The 22,579-nt window shown below is 40.5% G+C and overlaps 1 protein-coding gene across 4 annotated transcripts in view; it reads right to left on the bottom strand.

The window, feature by feature from the left end:
* inpp5b (inositol polyphosphate-5-phosphatase B) overlaps positions 1 to 22,145 on the bottom strand; it is a 31,408-nt gene extending 9,263 nt beyond the window's left edge. Inside the window, exons 1-13 of one of the 4 annotated variants that reach the window (XM_084053804.1) lie at positions 21,813 to 22,145; positions 21,204 to 21,282; positions 21,005 to 21,102; positions 20,687 to 20,716; positions 19,993 to 20,103; positions 18,016 to 18,162; positions 7,110 to 7,194; positions 5,499 to 5,672; positions 3,358 to 3,459; positions 3,102 to 3,216; positions 1,100 to 1,216; positions 705 to 892; positions 9 to 120 (exon numbers count right to left, since the gene is read on the bottom strand). In XM_084053804.1, the coding sequence (XP_083909930.1) occupies positions 9 to 120; positions 705 to 892; positions 1,100 to 1,216; positions 3,102 to 3,216; positions 3,358 to 3,459; positions 5,499 to 5,672; positions 7,110 to 7,194; positions 18,016 to 18,162; positions 19,993 to 20,103; positions 20,687 to 20,716; positions 21,005 to 21,102; positions 21,204 to 21,282; positions 21,813 to 21,870 (1,416 nt within the window). In that variant the 5' untranslated portion in view covers positions 21,871 to 22,145. Of the gene's footprint in view, positions 1 to 8; positions 121 to 704; positions 893 to 1,099; positions 1,217 to 3,101; positions 3,217 to 3,357; positions 3,460 to 5,498; positions 5,673 to 7,109; positions 7,195 to 12,344; positions 12,453 to 18,015; positions 18,163 to 18,565; positions 19,002 to 19,992; positions 20,104 to 20,686; positions 20,717 to 21,004; positions 21,103 to 21,203; positions 21,283 to 21,786 lie in introns of those variants that run through there. The other 3 variants (XM_084053805.1, XM_084053806.1, XM_084053807.1) reach the window with 3 other exon arrangements.
* Positions 22,146 to 22,579: the final 434 nt, after the last annotated feature.

Below are 22,579 nucleotides of genomic sequence, written 5' to 3' on the forward strand. Positions count from 1 at the left end.
ACATTAACCTGGTCATAGTTGTGCAGCTTTTCAAAGTCCTTCTTGGTGATTAGATCCTTCACACGTTCAACATCAAGGTCACTGATCCGGTAGTTGAGGTCTCCAATCCACAGGACCACGCTGTCACACAACGACATGCCAGAGAACAGATCTTTTCATGCTTCTGATGTGAATTTCAATTAATTGTTGATAACCATAGTCTACAGAAACAGCAATATGTATGATTCAATCTATATTAGGCATGGGGTGCTATATACAAATGTCATGTCACATTTCTTCTGGACAAAATAATTGCAATTTTTAATATTATCCTGATAATCATCAAGATATCCTTAAAATTCATAATATTTACAGTATAGTTTCTTAATGATTTATATTATTGTATTATAGGACACTTCTTGTTTTGAGAACATCCTTTGTTTTATAACCCCCCCCCAACACACCTAATTCAGTGATGGGGCATATTATAGTGCATTCAGTCATGGCATTTAACAATGGGCATTAATCCATCACTTTTTAAGATTTGAGATTTGACATAAGTCGAAGCTGGCAATAAGCATTGGGACAGACAAAGGACAAAATCTTGGACGGGGTTACTTAAACCATTTAGACCTGTTAACTAACGATTTAGAAGGCATTTTTAGAATCGGCCTCAGGTCTAAAATGGGTTAAGATATCTGAATGCTATGTGAATGGTTTCATACTTGTGCTTCAAGATGGGGAGGGGGGCAAGTGAGGTGTCCAGGTGGCGAAATTGGAGACGGCTGCAAATGTCCTTGTAGTCTTGGTTGCGTCTCTCATACTCCTCAATGTGGGCGGCTAGATGCGAGTTGACCACACAGATGTCGGAGTTGTGAAAACGAAAACGTATGGCCACGGCGCCCTTGTTGCCCTGTGGAACAGCGAGAGCAAGCAAAACACAGACCGACAGAGAGGGAGAGAGAAAGTGAGTGTACAGAGAAGATATGAAATTTTAGCCCTTGCACAGGGTTCGAATTATTACATTTATCGCAGCTTAAACATGCTCCTATCTGGCAAATGGGAGCGGTGGTCTTTTCCTTCTGCTATATAGTGTGTGCGCGTGTGCGTTCCTTCTCACCATTCGTCCCATGATGCCGGTGCCCACGGTCTCAGCCTCTACGTCAGAGATAAACTTTGCATGTTCCTTCTTCACGTAGAACAGCAGCATGATACCAACCAGACGCATATGCTTCACCTGTACAACACACGTGCACACAGAGGGCATAAGAAGTTATACACAAATAACCAGGTGCGCCATAAGTACGACACTGGCATTTGCAGTAGACTACCTGTCTACAGTAAAAAACACACACAAATTAACCTAAAATCAGCACATTTCGCAGAAGACTGTTTTCAGGTAATGCCACATGGAAAGTGGCATAGCAGTCACAAGGCCACAGGCAATAGATTGCAGAAGAGCTTTTCCTCTGGACAATCTGACACATAAACGAGAAAGCTAAAGTAAAGCTAATACACTAATATCTCTCTCTATAATGTCTATATATTGTATAGACGTTGCTTTTTTCCCCTAATGTTGCTACAATGTCTGAGGAGCCGAACAAAATACATTTTACTCTCATGCTCCTGTACAAAGACATAACATAAATGCGTCAATTTTTTAAGTTAAGGTGATCTTTATTGTTAAGTCCCATCTTCACCATTGGCGGCTCCAGTGGATGTCAGACCCATTATTGCCCTGGCAGAGTTAGAATCATTCTGTATGCTATGTGGATCAAACATTCCATCTGTGAAAGGTCATGAAGGAGGTCACAGCAGGGAGGTTCAAACAGCTTTGGTGTACGTTCATCCCTGAGCGAAGCTCACACTTTTTATTTTGTGTGTGTTTTTAGAAAAAGATCAGGGGAGCGGTCACACTAATTTGATATTAATCATAGAAAGAACTTTTGTGAGAGAAGCTCCAGCACCATACTCAGATCTTTGTTTTCAAAACAGTTATTCACACCTGAAACAATCAAAGCATATGGCACACAACAATGTGAGACAAACGAGCAGCTTTTACATGGCTGAAATGAATAAATAAATTTAATAAATATATTACGACCAAATTTGCAAACTGGTACTTAAACGTTTAAGACGCTTTATCATAAGTTGTACATCTGATCATAATAAATAAAGCCAATTAGGATCTTCCCTCTTGCCATTTATTTCTCAATGGACTCCAGATGAAAACAGAAACAGTAAACCATTAAACCATAAGCTCGTGACAGAATGTCATCCACTATTGCACAAGTGCAGCCATCAGGTCTATCAGCCTTAACACGACTCAACATTTACATATTGATGTAAAAACATTTATTTTTCAGCCTGCTGAGCTGTCCTGTGTCAATTAGGGAGCAGCCAAGTGTGCTCTGCTCACAGGGTGACAGGTGACTGAGAAATGGCAGGCTATTATACCATCTCTGTGACTAGAATGCTTAATGTGTACAAAGCTCCAAAAGACTTTGTAGAGACCAGAATGACACCCAAGAAAGAGGAAACCAGCTGCTTCCAGTCAGCACTTTTCAAAAGAAGGGAAGTAGATCAAAGCAAATAAGGGGAAGAAAGGGAATTCTCAAAGGAACTACCATATGGGTCCTAAGTCCTTCAGACTGCTGAGGCTACTTTCCAATCACTTTCATCGCGGAATCCTTAAAAGATTACTATAGTACTATGGTGTGAAACAAATATTATGAGGGCAAAAGAACAGATAACTCTTGTGGCAACTGTACTGAATGGATATATCAGACAGATTATTTTTGCTTAAGTGATTACGGCACATCAAAGATGAAAGCTAAACAAGCCAGACAGACTGAAGCAAACTGTTAAATTATTCACAGCAAGTTGAAGTCAAATTTAAACATCTGAAACGTTGCACTAATTTAGGGGGTTCCAAAGCATTGTGCCAACCAGGCGGGCGCACCAGCATCACCTGAACAGCACACGTGCAACACAGCGATTTCAGGTCTCTCTTAAAACGTACACCTTCGCATCACTTGCAATACGTATTGCTGGTCAAGGAAGACACACGTTCAAAGCAATTATGGCAGACAACGGGGGTTAGAGAAAGGCAAGGTCCTTACTAAAGCATACTTGGCTTCTGGATGCAGGGCCTCGGATACCGCTGACATCCACTCGGGCTCTCTGGGCGTATCGTTGAAAAAGAAAGCCTCTTTGCTCAGGTCCAGCTCCTGGAAACTGCAGAAGAGGATGGAATAAACAGAGTTAAAATGCCATTTTAAATCCTGGGTGGTCATGTGGGTATAGAATATGCCATACTTTTGGCAAGTAGAGCTGACATCTGCAAGGCTATTCCCCAGCAGGGTGGATGTGACTTACCCCACGCAGTATATGTCAGGAGGGGTGTCGGTACAGCTGAGCCAAGGACGGAGGCTTTCCTTTGGTGCTTGACCGTTCACATTGTACGTACCGAGGAAGAAACTAAAAGACACAAAGAGTAAGATCAAGATGAGAAATGAGGGAGATATTGGGATTTTTATTATTTTTCTCCTGACCAATCTGCAACAGTTCTTTGTGGGTTTTCCTTCTTAATAATAATGTCTCAAATTTATAAAGCGCTTTTCTAAGTACCCAAAGCCGCTTTACATGGGGGGAGGAAGAGAAAACAACGAGAAAAACTACTTTATTAGGAAATAACACTAAGAAAAGGCTAGGACTAAGGAATATTTGTTTTACTTTGAAGGTGTTAAAACAAAGCCTTCTGTGTATGCTCAATGCTGAGTCATGAAATAAAAGAATATATATACATTTTTAGGAGATTGAAAATGCATGTGCACAAGTACCAGCAGAGGGCGGTGTGCTCTACAAATAAGTTGAACTGCCACTTTTAGTGGGCATGTCCTTAAAAAATAATGTATTTCTTCAACACTCCAGACAAGAAATTCTACAAATAGTAAAAACTCTGTCCTAAATAAGCTGCTAAGTAAGCTTCAACAGTAAAACGTAGTTTAAGGGAAGTACAGTATTCAACATTCTGAATGCAAGTACAACATCAACATCAACAACCACATCAGCCAGATGGACAGGAAGTTTGTTCTTCACGTCTACAACTGACAGTCCTCCCAGCAAAATGTGTGAACCCTGTAAGCTGATGCACTCGACTGTGGTTAAAAGAGTGCGGCTTAATGTAGCGTTGAGCTCAGTGTGTGGAAATACATGCCACATCAAGTTGACTCCCAGGCTCCAAAAGCATGCTCATAGTCATTCTGTAGCCTCACTTCATTCCATTTCCTGCCCACATTGTCTTTTTAGCACAGCTTCAGTAATGTTGCGGATGCACAACTAGGCCAGCAGAAGACTGCTCAGCACTTTTTCTGAAAACACCTCAGCATCAGACTTCTCAACGGGCCTGAAAATTTAAACTCGAACAGAACCAAGTTGAAGCCCGATCAAAACCCCGATCGTCACATACAATACCGGAGACCGAGGGGGGGGGGGGGGGGTTTAGGCAGTTTTGAGAAAAATGTTTCGAGATCGAATGGTTCTGATCATCAAATAATGCTTGTTATTGCTGGTTGCTTCTAATCAACTTCTAGCAGGTTTAGTGCAGCCCAAGCCCTCCCCAACCATTAGAATAAATTGTTTGCCTGAACCCAACCCTACCCGTAGGCTTTTTTTGGGCTCAGGGCTGAAACTGAGAACTCTACTCAGCAGAATCACCACTTCACTTTAGTGCTCACAAACAATAATAACATGATAAATAATAGAAAATGTAAAGCACCTATCCAGGCAGAGAAATAGTTCATTATCTACAACATGTCTGCCCACACTGCTTGCTTGTTTCAGTTTTAGTGACAATTTTACACTCAAAACTAGGCCAGCTCAGGACATACAGTAAGTGTACCAACTGCAACAATGCAACTGTGTTCCTCAATTTCAAACTATAGAGCAGGGATTCTCAAACTTTTTATGCCATGACCCCATTTTATGGGGGATTCTTTTTGGCGGCCCCCACACTATGTTTATAGGGCAAACATCCATTTGTTTCCATGCACTCTCGGAGTAACAAAAACACCCAAAACAGCTAGAGAAGCAGTAAAGCCACTATGATAAATACTCACAGTATTGCACAAACAACACTCTAGGTTTTACTATGATGCCAAAACTACATTCTCAGAGCAAGTAGCCTGTAGAGGGCGCTGATACACCATTTAACTAAAGGTAGGCCTACATACAATACACCATAATGTCATTACATCCAATAGCTCGTAACAATACTTACACTAGGTAAAAAGTGGATTACAATAGTCGACATTCAAAATGTGCATATTTTGTGTCTACAGATTATTATGACACGTTAATAACAAACATGCAACATTTATTGAGCACAGGAGATGTGTTTGTTCAAACAAAATAATGTTTTGCTTGCATATCATTTCTCATTGCTCACTCAGGAATGAGGCACATGCCATAGAAAAGGCCCTTTCCAGGGATCGTGATGCGTGAGAATGAAGTGGTACCTGAAGTCCTCCAGGTAGGTGTAGAGGTCTTCTTTCTTCTGCAGCTCACATTTGATGAGGTTGTCGCGCAGGCCGGTAAACTGCGGCATGGCCAGCATTTGGGCTTTGTTGGACGGAGTGTGGCTGGACGAGCGCACCATGTCATCCCTGCCCTCGCGACTCCCTTTGCCTGGGCTGGTGGCGCACAACACAGGAGAGAAGAGAACCCGGGGTGGGGTAGGGGTTGGTGGATTGGAGACGTACCAAAATAGAAGCACGGTTAGATTGCCACTACTGTGTAACCTCAGTGGCGAGACCACTACTACCTCCAGGAGCAAGGCCAACATGTGTGTTTACATAAGGCCATTCAGTGGCTTTGCACAGACCAAATGCCTAGCAACAGTAGTATCTGTAGCAGTTAGTTTCCAGTTTTAGTGTTTAATTGAGGCTTATTGAGGTGTTTATCGTAGCATCTTGTGAACATGTATACTGTATGTAGATCGCCTCTGTCGGGTGGAAACCTCATATGTTCAAAACTGTTACTTAGCAGATCAAAGATCTGCTACTTTTGTGTGACACTGTAGTATGATCATGTAGGGCATTCATTTACGAAAAAAAACTAAAAGTTAAAATATGGTGATAAGAGTTTTCTGCCCGACAGCAACGATATACCAATATACTGTATACATACATACATACATACATACATATATACATACTGTAGTGTGTGTGTGTGTATATATATTACACACACACACACACACACACACACACACACACACACACGTATATATATCATGTTTTTGTGAAGTAATTAAAAGAAGTTTGCAGACACTTTTTGAGAAATTATTTCTCACTAAATCAGAACCTGCTACGGATTCTAATTCCAGCAAGTGTTATTATGCAAGGCATTATGATCTTTGTAAAACCACCAAATGGCGAGTATCAAGTATCAAAGTTGCCAGTTACCACAAAAAAAGAAAGTGTAACGTATATCCATCCCATACATGTCTGGACAGAAACATTAGATTCTACCCTAGTTACCACGCCACCCAGCATCCTAATGGAGCACAGTGCGTCACGGCTCCATCAGACTCCTGGGCTATGCAGTCGAGCTCTATTTCTGTGTCATCAATACGGGACAGGCCAAAAGGGGTGAGAGTGATATTCAATATAGCTTTAACCTTCCAGGAAAAATACTGTCAGTATGCTCCGCCTCACAAGTACAAGACACATTCATTTTACGAGTGTGCAGCAATTACAACAATAAAAGTACAGCCAGACGCCCAACGCTATATACTTCATTGACGGGAGTCCCCCAGGGGTCAATAATTGGTCCGCTTCTTTTTCCCCCTCTACACCTATCTACGACAAAACGTTTCACCCCAGAGTAGGCAACGCTAGGGTTAAATCGGTGAAGAGACGTGCAAGATCAAAAGAGCGGAATTCCCCTAGCCTCAACAGCAATGTCTCCTTAAGTCGGGCTAGGCCCCAAATGGCCCCATCGACTGGCTTTGCAACAAGCACTAAGCACTAGACTGTGGTAAGAACGGTATGCAGGGGAAGCAGCAGGTTGTTGAAGATGCTAGGTCAGCAAAGCTCGCCAGCATAAACAAAAGCTTAAAATCTCACCTCCCCGGCCTGGACTGCTCTGCTCCACTGTCAGCGCTGTGCTCCTCCTCTAGCGATCCCTTTTTGTCTGTCCTCGATGATTTCCCTGTTTGGAAGGAGGTGGAGGGAGGAGGAAGCGAATAATCAAACAGTGTTCAATTCTAAGTTTATTCTCACAGTGATAAGCAGGGGAGGGGCCTCCTCCTTGTACAACAGTGGCTAAGGAACTGCCAAAATGTCAGCGCTTTTGGCCATGGAAAAGAATCTTCTAGAGTACCGTCTTGCTTTGTTGCCTGGGAAGCCATCTCTCTCCACACTGTCTGCTACAAGTGCTGCATATGTGCTATCACCCTGGACTGTGAGAGCTCATTGTAATAACATGCATAAGCAGACATACTCACAATCCTTCACCTTAGGCCTTGATAACTAGTGTGTGGAGAATCACTTAAGAGCTAATCATGACTGATGCTGAAGACACACACTCGGGTCAATAGTAAAAGTGTCAAGTCAGGACTCAGCTTGCTGTAGTCAATCGACCAAGGCTGCCTGCTGCAGTTGGTTACAGTTAACGCATCTCAAGTAGTTGGAATTAATGAGGAAGTGTCAAGCGTGAAACAATATGGCCCCTGTCTCCTGAAGCTTGGCAGAGGATTCCTCTGGATAAGAGAAGCAGCTTTCTTTCTCTAGACAGAAAATTAATTTAAAGTAGTTAGGGAAAGCTTTGTTTTAAGGCTTTGTTTTATTACTCACAGAGGACAAGATTATGTTCTGCAAGGAAGCAAACTGGCCTTGTATAACTGCACTTCTCTGCGTCTCTGTTGGGCCACCTAGACACTCATATGTCTTGTGGACTTCTATTGTGGCGGTGCAATAGATTAATTGTTAAGATGTGGTGGTGTATTGGCTAATCCTATGGATTAGTCAGTTTCTAATCACATCACGTTCTCATACTTAAAAGACTTGTGTAGTGGTACTGTGTTACAGCTCTTGAATCAAACAAGACTGACAAAGGCCCATATTTATCTTATTTTCAAATGCTGTCACTGTACCAGACCCTCTCTGTAAAACCCCACAAATTTCAGACTGTTCGTAATCATTATGAATCATTAACTTTAGGACTGTAACATGCAACCAATTACCCAAGCAGAAACATTTCACAACCATTTCTATAACCATAAAACCCTGCCATTCTTCCACCACAGGAATATCATTTAAAAATGTTAACGTTCACAATATACTTCAGTGCCACATTAGGATACACAGTGATACATATTGTATAGCCAACCGTTCATCAAATGTCATGGAGTTTGTTCAGAATTGGACTAATGTATGCTCCTTTACCAGATTCAGATTGTAGTCTAGGTACAATTAAGAGATACCAATGTCTGATGGATTGCAAGGTCTGACTGGTTTATTATAGGCATTGAGCAGAGATGTATTATTCATAAGCTAAACCATTGATTGACTACATGAACGCTAATATCCCTATTCTGAGCATGTCATAAGAGAAGATAGATCGGCTAAAGTTTCGGCGAAGATAATTTTATGTAGTGGGAAAAAAGGGGGGGGGGGCCAGGTACAGACCCCCGGGGTCAACAAAGTATACTGTTACTATACTATACTATACACACATCATTTATGATTAACTTATTCAAAATTGTTTGATTGTTTTGCTTTCATTTCTGCTCTTTCCCACTCCAGTTAATTTATATTTAACTGTTTAACAATATAAATTTACTGTTCAACACAAATTGAACCATGTGAATGAATGCTTGGATATCAGGTCGATAGATTATTTGTATTAATGTTTTTAGTCTGAATCTGTCCTTGTTTGTTTTTAACTAACAAGGATGTTCACAAAAACCAAATGTAAAGTGATTTGCAATTACTTTCACCACGATAACGTGACATGAAATGTTCAAATGGTTCCATGCCTACCATGAGACTTCCTACTAGTCTATGACTCAACAGAGGCTGTGCACGCACACCTGTCTTTAACCAGTTTTTTTACGTAGTGTATATTTTCTGATGTCTGCGCAATGGTGGTGCAAGAGACTACTAACACTCCATCTGAACTGTAGCTCTGAATAAAGAATTCATGCGTGTGCGCGCATTCCGCGCAAACAGGAAATGGAAAGAGGACTGCCCCACTGTGATAAGACAACTCCCAGTCTGGTGAGAAATGCCTTTGGAATGAGTGGACCTGTAGTACAGTGCTTAGTTTCAAAAGCTGGCCCTCCGCCCTCACTTACATGTGCCATTACATCACCACAATGTAAAAACAGCTACAAACTGTAAAACTGACATCACAGTGCTACAGTTTGTAGTCCCAAAACACAGAAGTGACTTTGCAATGGGTTCTTCCAGATTTCCAATGCTTTTGTTTTTCTAAGGGTTTTCAATCTATGCAGAACACTGTAAAAAAAAACAGAAGTCTCACTAGACGAGATTGAAATCTTGTCTAGTGAGACTTCCTTTTTTTTTTTTGCATAGTGTTCTGTCACTATGAACGTCAGATCTCACAAAAAAAAAAAGCTATTAAAATATGTGATCTAACGCAAAGCCTATCCGCGCACGTTTTAAGCTGTGGTGAACCCAGGATGGAGTCATGACATTTTTCTACTGTACCATTCATCCTAAGATATCATAACATCATAGAAAAGGTAAGAAAAACTTAGTCCAAAATTCTCCTTTAACATAAGATTATGAGTTTCACATTTTGTCCTGTGACATACACCCGTTAATATCATGAATTATAAAACTGTTATCTGCTTTTTTTAAATCATAAAAACTGTTGCTTTGTGAAGATTATAATACATTGTTGAAACAAAATCTGTTAATAACAATTATAAGCCGTTGCCTGCTGCAGAGCTTATTGTTGTCACTTATCTAAAACCCAATGCAAAACATTCCTTTGGAAATCTGCGGTGGGATCCCATGGCCTGAGTAACTTCTGGGTTGGCCTACAAATAGACACGATCCCTGCAGCATTCTACTGGCCTTGTTAAAACTTAAAACATGAAACAAGAGATGAAAATGAGCCCTACTGGCTGGGGTCAAGTGCAGACAGGGTTATTAGGTGCTTAGTCAAGAGAGACTGCTGCATTTCCCCAACCCTATGCTCCTCAGACCAGGTCGAAACGGTATTTAAATCACGGCGCTTGTTTAAACTGCTTGGTGCAACGGCTGGGTGGGGTTGGTCATAATAAAACAACACGACTATAATGAGTGCTGCAAAGTTCAGACATGAATCACAGGAAAACATTTGAAGACAACAGTATTGTACCCGACCCACTTTGAATTGCCCTAAATCGCATTCTTTGTTCCATTAGGGCTCTCAAAAACTATGGGCATAACTTACCCACAAGTATTCAGTTAACAAATACCGTACAGTCCTTTAAGTCACTATACTGAAAACAGGCTTGCTTTCCCTCAATTGCTTATTTGCCTTTTTATTTTCACATTTGATTACATTTTATCATCAGCCTATTTTTCTTGTAATGTTGTTTTCATGCTGCTAAGCACATACATACTGTATGATCTATAAGGAGGAAGAGGGGAACACATACACATACCTCTGCGTGGTATTAAGATGCTTAGACACATAGGCTTAATGCTAAACTAACCAGTCTGCTTTCATGGGGAAAGCTTGGGAAAGTGGCTAGCTGCATGCAATTTGCGTATGTATGGACTGTGGCAGTAAATGCCTTCATGCCAGTGTTTGTGTCTGTGCCAGCATTGTGTTGAAACAGACAACAACAAGCTGTAATGTCTCATATGCTAACATGCCTCTTCCAACGGTATACAAGATATAGGTCATACTTTCTCTTACTACAAGTGCACAAAGGCACTCATTTCAAAGTTCAACATTGTTGCATAACACCTTAATTATCTATGATGCAGACAGGGGGGTTAATACAACTCTGCATTATTGGGCTCAACTTTGACAGTGTAACTTCTTGAGTAACTCACAGCACACTTATGGTCTTATAGTTCCTCGCCTTTACATCTGACAATATTACAGAAAGGCTTTTCTGACATGCCTTCAAATACAGCCAACCATTTCCATTAAATTTGCCTGGAGGAGATAAACCCCGGCTTCATTTACGTGGAAAGTTTACAGACAAATTAAACAAACAAACGGAATGAAAGGCTTATTGTCAAATTAAAATCAAATTTGGTTTTACTATCCTGTTTCTCTTAAAGAGAAAGTCATTGGCACGATAGATAGAGGGTGTGAAGAAGGCAGCTTAAAATCAAACAGAGACACCAAAATGCTCACTGGTTACTCTGGCAAACAACTGTTTATTTTCATGTTACAGTATCCATGTCATAGTTATGCTAACATGATTACTACACCAAACAGTGGTGTAAAGTAACTAAGTACATTTACTCAAGTACTATACTTAAACACAATTTTGGGTTATTTTTTTTTACTTTACTGGAGTACTTCCAATTTTCAATACTTTATACTTCTACTACACTATATCTCAGAGGTAAATATTGTACTTTTACTCCACTACAATTATTTCAAAACTTTAGTTGCTAGTTACTTTGCAGACATAGATTATTATGTTATAAAACATCCAGCCCTATTTTATACATAGGCCATTTGAAAATAGCCTATCTACAACCTTGCAGATCTGCTATTTTCAAATATTTTAGTACTTTTACTTTTGGTACTTAAAGTATATTTTGATGCCAATACTTTTGTACTTTTACTCAAGTAACATTTTGAGCACAGGCCTTTTACTTGTAACAGATTTTTTTTATATTGTGGTATTGCTACTTTTACTAAAATATCCGATAACTTCTTCCACCACTGGCCACCAAATAACAGCGTATTGTCATGTTATGTCTCGCAAACAAGTCACCGCAAGTCCACAGCATTCAAGACCAGCGACAGACATACCATCCCCACCACTGTCCACAAGACCTACATGTATGATTAGCCTCACAAATCTCAACACAGCAACAATAAAGTAGTAAAATACTTATAGATACAGCGACAGTATCCAATACTTGTTCACCTAGCCCAGCGAACGGTGGCCTTCTAGCTGCTGACTACAGTTAGCTTCCCTGATATTGAATCGACAATAATATCATAAAGGTGAAGAAGTGGCTAACTAACGTTAGCTAGCAGTACTGGAGCTGGGCTGCAGAGGCAGCTTGCATTGGACAGACGATGCCAGTGCGTTTCATTCCAACGTTATTATTACATATCGCAACAAATGTCACGACCATTCATTTACATACCGGTGTCTTTGATCACCCTAGACATCTCCTTGTATCGCTGCTTCCACGCATTCTCCTGTGTGCACGGCAATAAATACACTATTTATCTGAGGACCCTGCTGCTACCGGTGTTGCCAGGTTTAGTGCGAGGAATAAGCAACTACTGGTCTATGAAAACAAGGCCAAAAGAAGCAACTATAGGCCACACGAGCGCTTTTTAGTTTTTGAAAATATGCGACGCGTTGTGAGCTTGTAGATCTGCTATTTTCAAAAACTTGCAATAAAATGTGGAATATTTGGAATATGGTTATATATACTGGTTTAAATAATAATTAAAACATTTGGAAGCTAGCCTAAATAAGCAAGTACACTTTAGAAACAAGCCAAAAAAAAACTTCAACCCGTAAATACCAATATTTACAAGCAACTTTACAAAAAAAGAAGCCCAAAGTCACTTATAATAAGCCGACATGGCAACGCTGCCTGCTGCTCATCTGGCTAGTAGGAGGAGTTGAGTTCTCAAACTGAGTCTAACATAGCTCACTGAACTCAGAGGGACGGTGTCACGGTGATTGATTGTAATGTTGACTGACTGATACATTTGAAACATTTAAAAACAATACGCACCAATATGACTATAATATGACCTAATCTCACATTGACTAATTTAATTTGAAACATTTAAATACAATACACACACAGCTATGCCTATAATAGGACCTAATCTCACAATAATCTCACAATAAAGTCACATGACTTATTTCTTTATTAAAATATTTTACTGGTTAAAATATTTATAATTTGGGTCATGAATTACTATTAATATGTATGACTTACTGCCTTTTTAGAGAAGTAACTCTTACTTTTTTTAATTCTTGGGGAACTTTTGAATGAGAGATGGATTGTGCATCACTCAAAGTTATCATGGCCTGCTGTGGCTTTGTCCCCAATTAAATCCTGGAGAATTTTAAGAATTGTAATGACTGTAACTTGCTAATTTGTTGTAAATTGTAGACTCATGGAGCCCCTTGGATTAATAGTGTAAAGCCACAGAATAGGGACCGGCGGCTGTCCCCATCCCTTAGACCAGATGCGAAACTATATAGTCCTTGGGCCAAACCCCAAAATCTCACATATCGCTACCACCTGGGATGGCAAATTCTATTTGGGATTTTTTTATTCCTATACATCCCTAGATATTATTTTTGTATGATAGACCTTCCTGAGGCCCAGCTAAATTGGGGTTATCAGCTGCTAAAGTTACCACCCCCCATTGAAAAATGGCATTTTAGACACATGTGCATATCTTGGTATTGGCTCACGTTCAGGGCATATTACAATGTTTTATATTTTATGTTTGGTATCATTTTTAAGGGGACACTTTGAGCTTTCATTCGAGCCCTTTGGTGACTATGTATGATAAGTACAGTGGTCACTGGAGCTCTTCAAACCTTTAATAATCTTTTTTTTCTCACAATTTCCGCCTAAACCATATATTTTCTTTTAGTTCTGTGGCATCAAGAAACATCAGAGACACAAAACACAACAACTGGAATACTGACATGACCCTAAGGATTCAGGAAATGTATAATTTACCCATAGTATTTCATTCTGGGGTGGTCATTTTCAGCCTTATCTTAAACAAGCACTTTTTATGAGAAATAGACCGGTCAATAGGCATATAAGAAAGAGTACCACTAAACCTCCCTAAACATTGATACAAAAGGGTTTTCAATTGATTCTGGTACCTTTAGGCATGCTTGAGAACGTCCCAAATATCCAGGAAAATATACTTAGCAGAAAGGCATAATTTTCAAGATGCCATCCAAGATGGTCATGCAGTTCTGGGCAAGAACCATGCAGTGTTTTGCATGCAGTACAAATATGTAATTTCTGCCTATTGCAAAAAGGAGACCACTTCTAGGAGAGGAGACTGCATCTATAGCTGTATGAGACCACTGTACTGTATCTAGAAAGCACTGTACTGTATCTAGACCACCACACTGTATCTATTGCTATCTGAGACCACTTTACTGTATCTAGAGACCATTGTATTGTGTATATATACCACTGTACTGCATCTATTGCTATATGAGACCACTGTACTGCATCTATAGCTATATGAGACCACTGTATTGCATCTAGACCACTGTGCTGCATCTATATCCCACTGTACTGAATCTATAAACCACTGTACTGCATATATAGACCATTGTACTGCATCTAAAGACCACTGTACTGCATCTATAGACTAGCTACTGTATCTATAGACTGCTGTACTGTATCGATAGACCACTGTAGTGCATCTGTAGACCATGTAGTGCATCTGTAGACCCCTGTCGTGATCTGTAGACCCCTCTAGTGTGTCTGTAGACCCCTCTAGTATGTCTGTAGACTACTGTCGTGATCTGTAGACATCTCTGGACACCTATACTGCATCTGTAGACCCCTCTACTGCATCTGTAGACCACTCTAGTGCATCTGTAGACCACTATACTGCATCTGTATATCACTCTAGTGCATCTGTAGACCCCTCTACTGCATCTGTAGACCCCTCTACTGCATCTGTAGACCCCTCTACTGCATCTGTAGACCCCTATACTGCATCTGTATATCACTCTAGTGCATCTGTAGACCCCTCTACTGCATATGTAGACCACTCTACTGCATATGTAGACCACTCTACTGCATCTGTAGACCACTCTACTGCATCTGTAGACCCCTCTACTGCATCTGTAGACCCCTCTACTGCATCTGTAGACCACTCTACTGCATCTGTAGACCCCTCTACTGCATATGTAGACCCCTCTACTGCATCTGTAGACCCCTCTACTGCATCTGTAGACCCCTATACTGCATCTGTAGACCCCTCTACTGCATATGTAGACCACTCTACTGCATCTGTAGACCCCTCTACTGCATATGTAGACCCCTCTACTGCATCTGTAGACCCCTCTACTGCATCTGTAGACCCCTATACTGCATCTGTAGACCCCTCTACTGCATCTGTAGACCACTCTACTGCATCTGTAGACCACTGTAGTGCATCTGTAGACCCCTCTACTGCATCTGTAGACCACTCTAGTGCATCTGTAGACCACTCTAGTGCATCTGTAGACCCCTATACTGCATCTGTAGACCCCTATACTGCATCTGTAGACCACTCTACTGCATCTGTAGATCACTGTACTGCATCTACCGAGCCTTTGTGGCGACATAGTCATGTTAAATGTGCTTTATATATACATGTTTAAAGCTGTGTTGAGTTGAGATGCAGTATAGTGGTCTATAGATACAGTACAGTGGTCAATGTATGTGGTCTATAGATGCAGTACAATGGTCTATACATGCAGTACAGTAGTTTATAGATTCAGTACAGTGGGATTGGATGCAGCACAGTGGTTTATAGATTCAGTACAGTGGGATATAGATGCAGCACAGTGGTCTAGATGCAATACAGTGGTCTCATATATGCAGTACAGTGGTCTCATGTAGCAATAGATGCAGTACAGTGGTATATATACAATACAGTGGTCTCTAGATACAGTAAAGTGGTCTCATATAGCAATAGATACAGTGCGGTGGTATATATACAATACAGTGGTCTCTAGATACATTAAAGTGGTCTCATATAGCAATAGATACAGTGTGGTGGTCTAGATACAGTACAGTGGTTTCTAGATACAGTACAGTGGTCTCATACAGCTATAGATGCAGTCTCCTCTCCTAGAAGTGGTCTCCTTTTTACAATAGGCAGAAATTACATATTTGTACTGCATGCAAAACACTGCATGGTTCTTGCCCAGAACTGCATGAGATAGGCATACATTTGGCATGTCTGTACAGGAGAGGCTTGTAGGTATCCATGTAACCCATTTTCATTCACATATATTGAGGTGACAGCTCAAGGGACCATTTGGAAAATGGTGATGGTCGTTTTTCCCTCGCCAAAATGTTGTCTTAACTTTGAATCATTAGGTATTTAGCCCCCTTCCCGACAAGGTAGCATGACAAGGTTGGTCCCATTGGAAACCTGAGGTTGTCTGGAATCAAATGGTATCTCTATCTTTGGGCTACGTCTAAATTTGAGTGGTCCACAGTCTCCGAAAGACAGTCTCGCCGGCGTTCCAGCCAGCCATCCCGCAGGTCTCATAGGGTTAATAAAACATTGAAAAAAACACACTTGGGACCACTTTTTTTCTTGAGATCATCAAAATCCCAATATTAGAGGTCCTATGGATGCCAAAAATCAAAACTAGAAAAAAAAATAAGCAGTCGCACGTGGACCCCTCCTAGGGCCTCTACTAGGCCTACTTCAGCTTTGATTCCTGAAAAAACTGCTCCACCACCAAATAGGCCACACCCACTTCATCAACTACTTTAATTGGACACAGGTTTGTTTAATTTATAAAAAAAAGGAGCAGTGTGATGTCCAAAAAGTGTGTTATATAACTTTTAATATGTTGTTGGCTATGAATGAAAATCCGCCTATAGAGAAAAATAACATGTCAAAAAATATAAAAAGCTGCTCCTATGGAAAGTCTATCATATTTTTATTTACTTATATTGGCCCAAAAAACAATTTAGTATAGGTAAGGTTTTGCCAACTTAGTGGTAGCGATATCTCGTCTGGCCCAAGGACTAATAGGTGGTCAGTGCTGGCAGGCAAACCTGATCACTCATATACCAGGCAGCTGCATTATCCATTCAGTTAAATAACCAGCCCCCCTAGCAAGACAAGACATAGACCCATAGCGCCCATACTGTACACAGTCTCCTGGAGAGACAAGACAAGACGAGGAGGCTCTCCAAAATCCCCTGCACTGACTGGAAGCTGACAGACAGATAGAGCTTTATTGATCCGGCAGGGGAAATTCAGTTGCCAAAGGCAGTACAGAAGGAAAGGAGATACAGCTACAGGTAGCAACAGTAACTAATAGTAATGATAAAGATGAACAAGTTACAAAAATGGTACAAGAAAATTGGTCAGTTAGATCATTTGGAAAGCCTCAATACAGTCTGTACTTACTCTGATGTCCACTCTCACAGCCATACAGGAACAGGAGACAGTGAAAGGAAATGTACGCTCCAAAACCGAAGGATAAGAGGGCCAACTCAGGTATGAGTTCATATTGAAAGCTCTCAAGCTCTCCTCAGGCTATTTTAGCATACATCTCCACCGTCAAAGTACATGCCGATGAACATTCTCTCTACCCATAGGACGGTTATTTCAACACAAGATGCCCTCAAATGACAAACAGACGTCAGCTTCCTGTCACAACTTTTGTGACACAGGGATATTACAGACTCCTGTACTGTAGCATTTGAAGAGTTGTCTGGCTTGACAGACACAGGAAAGGGTAATGTAAGGGCACCGTGTTTAGCTGGAGGCAACTGCAACTCTACAGGGGCTACTAAAAATGCTTTCATTGTGTTTTGGTTCAATGGTGTATTGCAAGACTTCAATTAAATTTTCTGGAATTGTTCAGGACCTGGGCCCCTAAAAAGCTTCTAACCATTATGAAAAGATCTGTGCTGCTGGAAATAAGCTCAACATTAACGATCAACTGAACTAAGTCATACTACCATCAGGAGTTTTGTTACAGAATTCATGAATATGAATGGCACTGATAGCTGGTCACAGGAAGGACATTTCTGGTTTTCCATTGCAAGAGATAAGAAGATGACAAACCTGTTTTCTTCTGTTTGCTGATTTTAGTAAGAGTTGCTGGGAGGGGAGCAAGGGCTTGTTTAACAACTTCTTTGCCCCTGGTCGATTTGGACTTATACTTGTTGAGCCACTCAAACTTGGGCACCTGTGAGGGAGACTTGCAGACATCTGAAGAAAGAAAAACAAGAGATAGATAAATAGATCAGAATAATTACAAAAAATCAAACTGAAATGGAAATAGACAGATACTTTCAAAAAACAAGTGACATTTTGTTTGTGGCCATTTAAATGTTCTGCTTATTTTTAGTTTTAGGCAAAATAACTGAAGTTTAGTTAAATACTTGACTTAAACATAAAAAGGCAGGTGATTTTCAAAGCAATGTATAACCGTTTTTTTCTTTTAACCCTCTAAAGGAAATCAGGCTCTTCTCTTGTGCACAGCGGAAAAGAGACACCTGTCAAAGCAGCTCATATCCTCTGTGACCCACACAACTTTCATGATTACTTTCAATGAGACCACACATTAACATTTGTGCTGTACATCATGGCAGTCTCAATTTGGTCTACTCACCCTTAGAGTTTCTCACATTCTTTCTATCAACTACAACATCTGACATGCCACTTAAACGTTCCATCACTGGTATGTATCCCTCAGAAGGTAGCAAGCCTGTGTGGCTCCTCGTAGAATACTGCAAAAATGTAACTCGAACCACATGTCATTCACCCTCCATCTTCAAGGAGAGATTTCCACTGTCCAAAGTAGTAGGCCAGTGCCAGAAGTGACACATCCTGGCTAAGAGGCTAAGAGACAGCATCTCTAAGCCACTCTTTCAAGTGACACTATTTTCTTCAGAAGAGGACACGATTAAAAAAGAAACAGCAAAACCAACAAATAAGAGAGAAGTGGTTTATCTGGAGTGAAGCATCGCAGTAAACTTAGTTCCTCCCCCCAGCCATTGTTGCAAATGCTTTGCAAAGAAATGACAAGCTACACGAACAGCATAATTAAAAACTCCACCCTATTCTCTCTCTCTCTCTCTCTCTCTCTCTCTCTCTCTCTCTCTCTCTCTCTCTCTCTCTCTCTCTCTCTCTCTCTCTGACAAGTACACGTCACATTTCCCTGTTGAATGACAAAGTGACACCACAGGTTGCATGGTTTTTCAGTGTAAATTTGTTTTTCTTCATTAAATAATGTCTGGGTACAAATCAACATATCCACAAAACCACGTATGCAAGACGAATGTAGCTTCCCTGTCTGTCAGGTTTTTCTAAAGGCAGTGAGTGCAGATTATTGTCATGCCTTCACGCATTACCTAATGTCTGAGACAGGCTGTTTCAGAACAAATACTATTTCCAAACAGTGAACCTAAAATGATGACCCACACACCGTCTGCACTTGCACCAATTTGCACTTGCAGGGACAATTTTATTTAAGCACGTAGACCTTCTTCAGGCATCTCAATAAAATTGTCGCTATTGTGCAAGTGCAGACGGTGTGCGGGTCATTTTATTTTATTACATTTTTTTATTAAAGATTTATTTTTGGGCTTTTTTATGCCTTTATCAGGAAAAGGGGAGAGACATGCAGCAAAGGCCATCAGGATCGGGACTCGAACCTGCGACACATTGTCAGAGTACACTGAGCCTAGGTGCCTGGACCGCTACGCCAGCAGTCCAGGCCTGATTTCATTCTCTACGTTTGATCCCTGCCTATGCACCCGTCTCTGAGCCAATCAGGTGTGCATAAAACTTTATCTCCTCAAATAGTAAAATCGAAACACATGTAAAACATGAAGAAGAAGGCAGACACATTTTGTTTGATTTTGTTCGATTTGTACACTCTAAGGGCTAGATTTTATGATGTAAATTGGGGTCCCAGAGATAAAAAGAAACCCTCAAAAACATGAAATGAAGTTCCGTGACCTATTTGTCAAACTGGGGGTCCTTGAAATGACAAAAGTTTGAGAATCAAGGACATACAGTCCAACGTGAACGTACCACTCCAGGCCCGGTTGACCTCGCTGAGAAAAAGGCGTGAATGGGAACCAAAGGGGAGTGTGAGCTCTAGCTCCTCCTCCTGGAAGCTTATTCTGACCCTGGTGTCAGCTCCTAGAGAACACAATCAAATACAAACTCAATTTGAAACATGTATTTCATCTAAAAAACAAACAAATATTGAAATGAATTATGTCCTTTCATTTAAAAAAAAAGTGCATTTGGTTGCAGCAAACCAAATGGACAAATATACAGAAGACACATCATCATGCATTAGGACAAGCAATGAATAATGTAGAAGTGTGTGTGTGTGGGTGTGGGTGTGTGTGGGTGGGTGTGGGTGTGGGTGTGTGGGTGTGTGTGTGTGTGTGTGTGTGTGTGTGTGTGTGTGTGTGTGTGTGTGTGTGTGTGTGTGTGTGTGTGTGTGTGTGTGTGTGTGTGTGTGTGTGTGTGTGTGTGTGTGTGTGTTGGTGTGCGCAAATGTGTGTGGGGGTTTATCGCTTTCAGATTGAAAGCATCAGTCTGTTTGATTTTGCCTGTGGGTGCTTAACTTTGCACATATATATAGGCCTATTTGTTTAGTTGAGTGTCTGGGTGCTCCAACCATGAGCAGGTTTGATGCATTACTTTATGGGCCCTGGAACATTGCCAGAAGTGCAGTTTTGCAGTGTAATAAAGAGTTAAAGAGGAAACTCACCCACAACTGCTAGTTCATCCGGTGATGACACTGAAGAGATTGTACCAAGAGACAGAGATTAAGGTGTGTCAACAATATAACAGTTTTTATTCCAAAACAAGGTATCCGGCATAAAAACCTACTTAAAAAAAAAAAAAAAAAAATGCACACCATTACTCCAATCCGCACCAAACTTTAATAACTTCAATTGTAGTTATTAAAAAATGCCCACTAGTTACAGTATTTCAAGGAAAGAAATTAAACCTTCTGTTCAAACTGTTAAATTAATTTTTAGCATAGATTAAAAAAAAAAAAAAAAATCTGAAGATGTAAGGTTACCTTCCACAACAGCAAAGTCATAAGATATTGGAATGATGTCCTCCAGTGACACATCATCAGCAGTGATGGCCATCCTCCTGTGGTTGTACACAAAAAGCCTGCTGGACAGAATCGTCAGGAAGCATTATACAAGATTTGCATGTTAACATAACCAATCATGATAACTGTGCTGCCTGGTCAGTCAGTAGTCAGTACTCACGCATGTTCTTTTGTGGACTCAACCAAGCCCAGTAGTCTGCTCTCAGTGTCCTTGTCAAAAAGGATAACACATTGGACAGCATATTTGCAATTAAGTTAAGAATAAATAATGCAATTTCCCTCGATGCCAAAGAGGAATGAATAACAGATTGCATGCTATTATTGATGGGATCGTGCACGTTAACACATAGATTAATTCAATTATGCAAACAATAATGTAACGTCGAGCTAATATCAAGCTGGTCAAACGCTGCCATCTTGTGGATTCACAGTCTAATTGCAGAACTTGGATCAATGCCTTTGAAAGTCACACCCGAGCATAGAGCACCCGAGTGGCCAGACTAAGCGGTTTGGTAGTACTTTAACATTACGTTATCACACTCAACACTGTAATACTAACATAAATGTGCTCGTAAATTGGAATTGATGTACGATATAGAAAAATATAATCCTTGATAAATAGGCACATCATCAACGACCCTGTAATAAGTGTAATTTAACCCACAATCTGGAATCTCTCTGTGTAACGGAAATCAAACTTAGTGAAACGTGAACTTGTTGCTGCAGCTGATAATGTCACATACTAGACAAATCAACGAAGAAAAGGATACTATAATACAATTCTCCTCTTTTCCCAAAGTCTCCTGAATTGCGACGGATTGGTCCATGTTGAGAACGTGTTGACGTTGAGCAATAAAGTGACAGCTTCTGTTCTGTCAAGAAAGACACTTTCCTGCAAGTCCAAGAAAGTTGAAACAACCTGAACCTAGACTTGAGTGGAACAATTTCTCTACGAGGTTAAATTCCTTTTCAAAGCAGCAGACATGACATGGTCTCTCATGCACTCCGACATGATTCCGACTTTACTTTGGATCCAGAAGATTCCAGATGTTGACCCTTTTTCTTCCCTTTCTGTTCCCACAACCGGACTGCCACGCACTGATTCAGGTGTAACTTCAGAATTGGTGACCTATAGAATTCTGAGACGCAGGAGGTCGCTGTCGTGTGTTTAGGAGTCCTCCACGATCTCTACTACAGCTGCATACCCAGTGGTGTAAAGTAACTGTACATTTACTCAAGAAGTACTCTGTACTTCAGTACAATTTTGAGGTATTTTTTAATTCACTTGAGCATTTCCAAATTTCAATACTTTTACTCTTCTACTCCACTATATCTCAGAGGCAAATATTGTACTTTTTACTCCACTACAATCATTTGAAAACTTTAGTTACTAGTTACTTTGTAGATTTTTATTATTATTGCAAAACATACATAACCTATTACATTTTCATTTCGGCCATTTGTAAATAGCCGATCTACAAGCTCAATGTGTCACATTGCAAAGCATTGTGAGCTTGTAGATCTGCTATTTTCAAA

Source organism: Gymnoscopelus microlampas (assembly GCF_963454915.1).
Source record: "Gymnoscopelus microlampas genome assembly, chromosome: 3".
Lineage (NCBI taxonomy): Eukaryota > Metazoa > Chordata > Actinopteri > Myctophiformes > Myctophidae > Gymnoscopelus > Gymnoscopelus microlampas.